A 9,031-nucleotide genomic window follows, 5' to 3' on the forward strand; every position below is an offset into this window, starting at 1 on the left:
TAAAATTTTTTTTCTTTTATTATTTTCTTTTAAGTATTTTTTTAACATCTTTAATTATTAAGAAAAAACTTTAAAAATATACAATTTTATTAATAATTAATTTTTTAACTATTAAATAAAAATAATAAAAAATAAAAATAATAAGTAGTAAACTTATCATTATTATTTATCAAAAAGAGAAACCCAAGACAAAAGTGGTGGCGTGACCCTGCAAAAGCATCAAAAGAAAAGGACCCTCACCTTACACAGCTCACACCTTTAGAAACCACGACCCTTCACTTCACTTCACTTCAATTCAATTCACTTCACAGTTTCACTCTCCACATCAACAGCTAAGGGAAAACAGTGAAAACCTGATATACCAACTTTCAGTCAAAACCGTCAAAATCAACCTGTTAAAAGACTTTGGGAGCAGAGCATCTTATGATGATGGACTCTCACGTAGTCATACTCCTGTTTCCCTATACATCCACACTGTATATACTGTACCAAATAGACCTAAAACAAAAGAAAAGCAAATACTTTTTACATTGCAAGCTCAGACTCAGAGAGCCCAGAAATTGCAGTTAGGACAAAGTTTATGAAACAGTAAACCGAAACAAAGATATCTTGACTTGTGGAACTAAGGCAAAGAATTTTTTTTTTTTTTTTTCCAAATCTGTTTTCTTCTTTTTACTTTCTTTTCTATCTTGGGCCAGAGAGTTCCATGGCAAAGGAATCCAAAGAATGTTCATCATCATCCTCATCCATGGTTGTGCCAAACAAGCTTGATCGATCATTTCCATCATCATCATGTTTTGATGCAGTGGTAGGGCGGGACGACATACTTTTGTTAGCATTAGTGTGAGAGTGGTTCATACTGGGATTGGTATTATTATGTGAGGCTGCCCACTTCTCGGCTAAGCCATCACCTTCGAGCATCCGGACCACTTCCGACATCTTGGGGCGGTGGGCTGGCAAGTATTGAGTGCATAGCAAAGCTACCTGCAGCATCTCCCCTACCTCTATCCGATCGTAGTTGCTCCCAAGCTCTCTGTCCACCAAGACTTCCACATTCTTCTCCTGCTGAACTTTTTTCACCTGTTACCAACGTTATAAACTTTAATTCTTTAGTTTGTACATGAGAATGCCAGGCTTTTGGGTTAGATCTACATCCTTTTGAAGAAAAAGTATAGCTCCAAGACCAACTAAACATATAATTTGTTAAAAAAAAAAAAAACAATTTAACGGCTAGTATCATATGGGTTGCACATGAACGGCCATTTTAGTCCTTTTACGAGATCCTTTATTATTTAAATAAGCATTATGGTCAAACAAATCTATATGCATTCGTCAAAAAGAAAATATTAAGGATGCATTGGTTTTAAGCTTTTGGCATACGTTTCATTTGCTTGTAAACTTATAGATACAACTTTAGCTTGCAATAGTAATAGTTTAAGAGGAAACCTACCCACTCAAGCATGGCTCCTTTCTGATTAACCGTTTTGCCGAAGTCAAGAGCTCGCATTCCAGTTATTAGCTCTAACAAGAGAATGCCAAATCCAAATACATCCGTTTTCTCAGATGACTGGCCGGTTGAGAGATATTCCGGTGCAATATGCCCAACAGTGCCACGGACAGCAGTGGTAACATGGGAGTCTTCATGGTCAAGGAGCTTTGCAAGGCCAAAATCACCAACCACTGCCTCATAGTAATCATCAAGGAGAACATTAGCAGCCTTTACATCTCTGTGAATTATCTTTGGATCGCATTGCTCATGTAGATAAAGAAGGCCCCTAGCAGCTCCAATCGCTATCCTCTTTCTTGTGTTCCAATCAAGTACTGGCTTTCCTATCACAAGAAACAGGATATTGGGTGATTGGCGGTTTATTAAAACATACGGTAGAGTGGCTATAAAAACTACTGTCAGAAGGAAGATCATTCTGCAACTACTACTCATTTTCCCCTTTTTCTGTTCGAATCACAAGATTTTACCAAATGCAGAATACATCAAGTTTAACTTCTCAGACCATGTTCATCAGAAAAATTATTAATTAGGGTGGTATTATGATCAGTGCTGTTGCTATCTATTTAGTACTTGAAGGTGGATAATCCCAGATTGGGGAATCAGCATCTTAAGACCTTCTACCCATTTGCCTCTTGATTTTGATCAAATAGTAATAAGATCTCAATAAAAATTAATCTTCTACCATGACAAACTTTAGTGACGGCATTTGCAGCAAAGTAAGATAGGACCAACCTCTAAGCCTGGAGGCCACACTTCCATTAGCCATGTAAGGATACACCAGGAGCCTCTCATTAGGAGTTGCACAATATCCAGTGAGTCGAAGCAGGTTCCGGTGAACTGCCAAGCTGATCATCTCCAGTTCTGTTCGAAACTGTGATTCCCCGGTGGTTCCAGTCACGTCTTTCAGCCGCTTCACTGCCACCATGATTCCATCTCCTAGCTTTCCCTTATATACATTCCCAAAACCTCCAGCGCCAAGGATGTTCTTAGAGCTAAAATTGTCAGTTGCTGATTGAAGCTCCTTGAAATTGAACTTTCTTAGGTTGCCCAAGCGCATCAGTCCCTCTTCTTGGTTGTCTGCAACAAATATCAAAGACCAGTTTGAAGTTATTATCAGTTGTTGTAGTTGTTTACTACAGGAATTTTTTAATTGAATTCTGAAGCTACTAACCATTGATGTGTAGGATGGTTTGCTTTTTCTGTCTCTTTCTGCACCATAGTCCAAGTGCCAAGCATATGAGAAAGATAGAACTGAAAGTGACTCCAAGTGCAATTGCTAGTTTCCTGGACTTGTGTTTTTCTGTGAACAAAAAATACAAATCTTGTTTTGAGAAAAAAAAAGTATAGAAAAAAGAAAGGGATGGATTAAACCAGAGGATTAAGGTTTAGAGCGTGACCAGATGATGATTTCAGAGAGAAGGAAGGGGGGACAAGAGTGACTGATCCAGCGCAACTCTCAGTGGAACTGCTTCCACAAATCAATGGGTTTCCCACAACACTAGGTGAGACAATTTTGAAACAGAAAGCAAAATCAGGTCATATGTACTAATTAACCACAGAGAGAGAGAGAGAGAGAGAGAGAGAGAGAGGCAGAGCAACCATACTTGAAGGACCTGGCTGGAAATTTGGGCACTGGTCCACTCAGATTGTTATAAGACAAGTCCCTGAGTGATGTGATTATCATGAACAGAACCAATTGATCAGATTTTGAACAAAAGCTTCTACCAATTAGAAAGAAAACACATTGCACACTTGTTTCTATTTCCAAGACATGCTGATATCAAACAAATTTGAGGAAGAGAAAGTAAGAAACAAACGAAAGAGAAAACCCATACTCACAAGAAAGTAAGCTGAGAGATCTTAGCTAAAGACACGGGAAAAGGCCCAGACAAGCTATTGTTGTTCAGCCTCCTAGTCTCATTACATGACAAAAGAACACAGCATCAATATCTTATATCTAAAAAACAAAGGCGAATAATACAGTCAAATTTAACTGCTCAGAAGGCAAGGAAATGGTAGAAGAGAAACCATTATATTTTATTTAACCCCGTTCACTTTCACAAAATTTTTCATCTCCTATCATTTCATTTAATTATTATAATTTTTTAAATTTCCATACAAAATAAAATAAACAATTCAAATTTTTCAAATTTTAAAACAAAAATAATATTAAAAAAATATATTCTAACAATATCTATTCAACTTTTAACTTTTATCCTAACTCATCTTCACGCAGCCAAAACAAACGACGCCATGTACATATGTAACCTTATATTTCACCTAGAAGACTATCACAACAGTATGGCTGTGCGCCTGAGGTTTAAATTTCGCTTTTCAACAAGGACAGCAGAAAACAATAAAGACCAGAAGCCCAGATCACGCTTCATCAACTGGCAACCGAATAGAGACCATAAAACAATAAAGACCATGTATATCCTTGACAACCGAATAGGGGATAATAAGGAGACAAAGTGAAACTGCATACTCACAGATATTGGAGAGTATTCAACTGGCCCAGAGACTCGGGGACGACACTCGATAATCGGTTGTTAGAGAGATCCAACGTCTGAAGTTTTGGAAGCATGCCGAGCTCCGGTGGGATTTGTCCAGAGATATTGTTGTTTTGCAGCAATCTACAAGTTCGCCCAGACACAGTGAGACATATAAAATCAGAATCCAAAGTGGGTTGGTAACATTCTTATGCTCTCTTTCGTTGCAGAAGAGTGTAGGAAATGAAAAGGATAAACATGAAAACATTCAACAAGACTGTGCCTTGTTCAACTACCTGGCCCAGTAGACTTGTTTCTTTCACTCTTTTCAAAAAGGCAAAGCAACAAAAATTTGAGGCTCAGAATTTCATTTTCTTTTCTTGGCAACCAAGCGGGAAAAAAAAAGGGAAAAGGTGTTGCGAAAAGCCAAAATATACTCATTTTTCTTACACTTGTCTAAGATTTGTGAGATTTGCAATGGCTCCAGATAAAGTGCCAGATAGAGATTGGCTTGGCGCTCCCCTGTGAAACCCAGAAACGAAAATGGACATTTTAGCTCAGTAATCAAATCCTGTTTTAGTTAATGAAATTACAAAATAATGAAGAATACAAACTCACAGGCCTATGACAAGGTTTTCAGGAGAGCAGGTAATCATGGCCCAACTACAAGGATCCACAGAGTCTTCGTCCCAGTTGTTCAATACTCCATGTGGATCATTCAGGCCTGTTCTTATGTTTATCAACGCTTCCACTACACCAAATAAAAAAACAACCAAACAAAAAAAACCCAGAAAAAAAATTTTCAAACTTTGTACGCATCAGAAATTATCATATTCAGGCAAAATAGAAAAGAGGACTGGTTGTTCACAACGTTTCGTGCCTACCTTCATGATTGCGAGGCTCATAGGATAAACAGAGTGTAGCAGAAGAGAGAAGAAGAAGAAGAAGAAGAGGAAGAAGAAGGTCAAAGAGATTTGAAGCCATGGTCATAGGATGGTGGTGATGAACATGTTCCACTCAGACCACGAAAATGTTAAACACTCTCTCTCTGTCTCGCCTTCTCTTTCTTGAGTCTTTCCACAGCGTTTCTTTTTCAGTCACCAACCTTTGCTTTACAAAAGACGAGAGACAAAAGAAGCTACATTGTTTACAAAATATATACAAAAGGGAGAACAAGTATGCTTTTTTCGTGTGATTGAGAGAGAGAGAGAGAGAGAGAGAGAGGCGAATCAGGTGTGTGATATGAGTTGTCTAGAAGCGAGGGATGCGTCTTTGTGAGTGTGTGTGCAGAAACTGAGAGGGACGTGGGTGGGGTACCGAGTCTGAGATTGTAAGTTGGTCTGACTGGGGGGCTTGAACACGCGCCACCCTGCCTCTCCCTGAATCTTTTCTTGTTACAGCTTACAAACATGGAGAGGGTGAGCCCCAAATTGCCAGAGAGAATTAAGACCCCATAAATGGATGTGTTTATGCTGATTTGATTTTAGACCTTTCACTCTCTGGTTTCTGATCTCTGGGTGGCTACCACCTATCTTCTTTTTTGATAGTCTATTGGTCTATCAAGAGATGCTCCTTAGCATTCCATAATTATGGAACCAGTGGTTCGAGGAGAGTTTACTGAACTTCCTCACATGATTTCGTGCATTTTACTATCCATTTTTTTTTCCCGAAAATTTGGTAGAAATTTGACAAATAACCATTATTTGGAGGAAACTTTAAAAATATTGAAACTGAATGGAGCCATGAGGATCTTCAAAATGCTTCAAAACTTGTACAAAAGTTTTGAGTCATGCATTTTGTTGTTAATACGAAGTGGTTGATCTAGAAATGTTCACTACTTCTGTGCTGGCAGATATCTCATCCGTTTTAGACTTATAAAAAATAATTTTATAATTTAATTAATCACATCAAATCACGTCAATTTATAAGATTATTTTTATGTAATATCTATGTAGCTAAAATATTGAATAATGGTCATCAATATTCTTCATCTAAAACAAAAAAAAAAAATCCAAAATGATGCAAAATATTGCTTCAAATCAGCATTTCTCTGTTTGAGGTTCAGATCCAAAGATTTGGCTGATGAATAAAAAAAAATTATAAATGTTCTTGATACGTGTAGATATTTTGTCATAGTGTTGCATCCAATTGTTATGATTATACCAATATTCTTATGCAGAGACCCAAAAAGCTGGAACCTGTTCGATCTCTGCTTATACAAATGACAAATATATAGATATATATATATATATATAGCAGAAAAATTCTTTTAATCAATCACTATTCACCAACTCACATCTCATACTTTATAAAAAATATTCTCACACTCTACGAAAAAGTTATAAGTATGGAAATTAATAGTGACTGATGTATAATATTTCTCTATACAGTACAGTATAGTTAAGACAATTATAAAAGAACAAAAAATACAGCTAAAAAAAACTGAAAAAAACTGCAACAAAATACTAAAAAGCTCGGCTTCTGTAGGGCCTCTTTCTTAGAAGATGCAAAAAAGCTGTTATGGGAATACAACTTTTCCAATAAAAATTCTGTGCCATCATCTGAGGGGCCACCTCTATCCTAGCTGCTCCAAGGTTTCAAATTAAAATTCCCAGATGAAAAACATTTCTTTTAGGGCTTCAAATCATCACATTATCTTTTGTTATTAAATAGTATTCTCACAGTGAAATGAGTGAATGACATGATGAGCAGTGAGCACAAGCATATATGGTTAAGGAATGGGGGAAAAAATATCTTTTCTGAAACAATTCCAAGTTGTGGGTGAGGGCATATTCTCTGATGCAAATTCCATAAATGGAGGGTTGATTGTTCAGCTTGTTTTTTTATCATTTTTTTTAGGGTTTTCTGCTCATGATACCTTGTGCAATTTGCCCATTGTTGAAAGGATCATTTGGTTCTTTTTTGTCATCTCTCTTCTAAAATCACCCAAGTCTACCTGTTGTTTTGTTCTTCATCCACAAAGGAAAGTGTCTGTTTTTTGGGGCCAAAACAACTAATGAAAAAGGATCGTTGCTACACCTTCCGAGGGTATAGTCAGAGAGATTCTCCCGATAAGATCATTTGGCTTTTTTTTTATCCAAACATTTTTTTATATTCTTAAACATTTAAAAAATAACATCATTAAAAAATATTTCTTTAATCGTTAAATAAAAAAAATAAAATCCATTATCGATAGCATTTATATTCATCAGGATGCCTAGCATTATTCAATAAAGAAAAAATATGACTCAATCATTCACCAAAATCGAAACTAATTATTGTGATGCTTGACAATACACCATGTTAAAGTTTGTTGATTTCTTTTATTTAGTTTCTTCTCCATAGAGTTATGTGCATTGCCCTTTTGTGGCCATATATATTCATCATAATCCTCAATATATAAATATATATGAAGAAAGTCATCCTTCTTGCGGTCCTGGTCACTAACATTATGCTTTATTAGTAGGAACAGGCTAGAGATAATGATATTTCATAAGAATCATTGCATCATTATCTATTCATTCAAAGGCCAGTATTTGAAAGATGAACATATCATCAACAGGAGTTTTTTATTCCAGGTCGACTATCACAACAAGCAAGCACAAACCCTTTTTTTACCAACTTGTTCCAATATTATCATTTGTCAATTTCAAAACCCACTTCAATTTTAACTGTGATCAAATCCTTCTCATGGCTATCATAAGCCAAATGGCATAGATTAAAGTCCGTGGAATAACACACTCATTCTTGCTTAAAAAAAAAAAAAAAATACTACTCATCATTTTTTTAACTCTCTCTTAATTCTATCATATTCTAAGATAACGTAAAATAATAAATAGTTTTCAATTATATTAATGTCATGTCGGACAGTTATAGTTAAAATACTGATGAATTGTGATATTCTATATGATAAGGATAAGGGTAGGTGATGAATGAGATTTCACATTGCTTTGAAATGAAAAGTTTTTATTTTTTATAAGGTTTCAATGAAACTCTAGTTGTATCATTGACTAATCTTTTTGAAGTATACGTCATGTGATTTAGACCTCTCATTGGAGCATTACATGATGATGGTGTAATAGTTCCAAACATTCTCATGAATCCAATATAGAATGATATATATATTTCGCTTAACAAGATCATTGGTGAGGTTTTTAATTTATTGATCGAGGACAGAATAACTATGATTGGAAGATGTTCTACTCACCTTTTTTTTTAATTTTTTTTTTATAAAAAAAAAATCATATTTTTCTGCATATTTTATAGTAATGAGTGTACCAACTATATGATGTTATGCTAGAAATACTCACACGCACCCAAATCTTCGTTGGAGTGCGTTTATTCTTCCATGCGGTTGGAATTGATTCTTCCACGTTGGCTTTTCTTGATCTTTTACCTCTTTCTCAGAGCTTTTAAGATAAAATAAAAATTGAAAATAAAAGTGCATGGCAAAAGCCATAAAGCTCTTTAGAATGGTGAAAAAAGCAAAAGGGGTGAGGGGGCAGTACCCGTGCCATACACTTTTATCAGCTTTTGGGACCCCCATGATATGTGTGTGTCTGTGTGCAGAGTGCAGTCAGTACAGAAACTATGCCATTTCGAGAGCCCATAGCTGGATCAGCTGTTCTTTTTTTTATGGGATTTTCACCTTGCTTGCTGCTTTGGTACCGTTTACACCCACTCCAGGTAGGGCATGAGCGTGATTGCTGGAGATGGGCCTGCACTGCTGAATATACAGCATGGAAATACTGTGTTGGTGTAGGTATTAAACTGTGCAAGTTTTCTCTTTAAAAAAAAAAAAAAAAGGAAGTTGCACTACTTGAAACTGAAAATAACATTTCTTTTGTTATTTACAAGCAATAATATATATATTTCTATTTACTTTTATCCGTAGAAAAAAGGAGAATAAATTTTCTATTATTTATTTTTTTAATATTGTATTCCATTTCAATTATTAAATGAATTGATGCATCAACATATTCTTGTTATGAGACTAAGGCCTAGTTTTGTTACATAGTTCAATCTATTTAATCTC

The 9,031-nt window shown here is 35.7% G+C and overlaps 1 protein-coding gene across 2 annotated transcripts; it reads right to left on the bottom strand.

The window, feature by feature from the left end:
• Positions 1-333: 333 nt before the first annotated feature.
• On the bottom strand, positions 334-5,740 carry LOC108989515 (probable LRR receptor-like serine/threonine-protein kinase At2g23950). 2 transcript variants are annotated; one of them, XM_018963140.2, is made up of 11 exons: positions 4,881-5,740; positions 4,615-4,747; positions 4,447-4,518; positions 3,997-4,140; positions 3,347-3,418; positions 3,112-3,171; positions 2,905-3,005; positions 2,679-2,807; positions 2,240-2,584; positions 1,451-1,830; positions 334-1,080 (listed from the first exon to the last, which is right to left on the bottom strand). In XM_018963140.2, the coding sequence occupies exons 1-11, from the start codon at positions 4,984-4,986 to the stop codon at positions 685-687; spliced, it is 1,938 nt and encodes a 645-aa protein (XP_018818685.1). In that variant the 5' UTR covers positions 4,987-5,740; the 3' UTR covers positions 334-684. The 2 variants fall into 2 exon arrangements, with proteins under 2 accessions (XP_018818685.1, XP_018818686.1); XM_018963141.2 differs by lacking the exon at positions 3,347-3,418 and having other exon boundaries at positions 4,881-5,159.
• Positions 5,741-9,031: the final 3,291 nt, after the last annotated feature.

Source organism: Juglans regia, chromosome 6 (assembly GCF_001411555.2).
Source record: "Juglans regia cultivar Chandler chromosome 6, Walnut 2.0, whole genome shotgun sequence".
Lineage (NCBI taxonomy): Eukaryota > Viridiplantae > Streptophyta > Magnoliopsida > Fagales > Juglandaceae > Juglans > Juglans regia.

Bases quoted from the DNA above. Each gene is read 5' to 3' on its own strand.
- LOC108989515 (XM_018963140.2), bottom strand. From the start codon at position 4,986: ATGACCATGGCTTCAAATCTCTTTGACCTTCTTCTTCCTCTTCTTCTT. The intron at 2,585-2,678 runs GTTAGTAGCTTC...TATTTGTTGCAG, and splicing joins AACCATCCTACACATCAATG to ACAACCAAGAAGAGGGACTG. The intron at 1,831-2,239 runs GTTGGTCCTATC...TTCTTGTGATAG, and splicing joins TGTGGCCTCCAGGCTTAGAG to GAAAGCCAGTACTTGATTGG.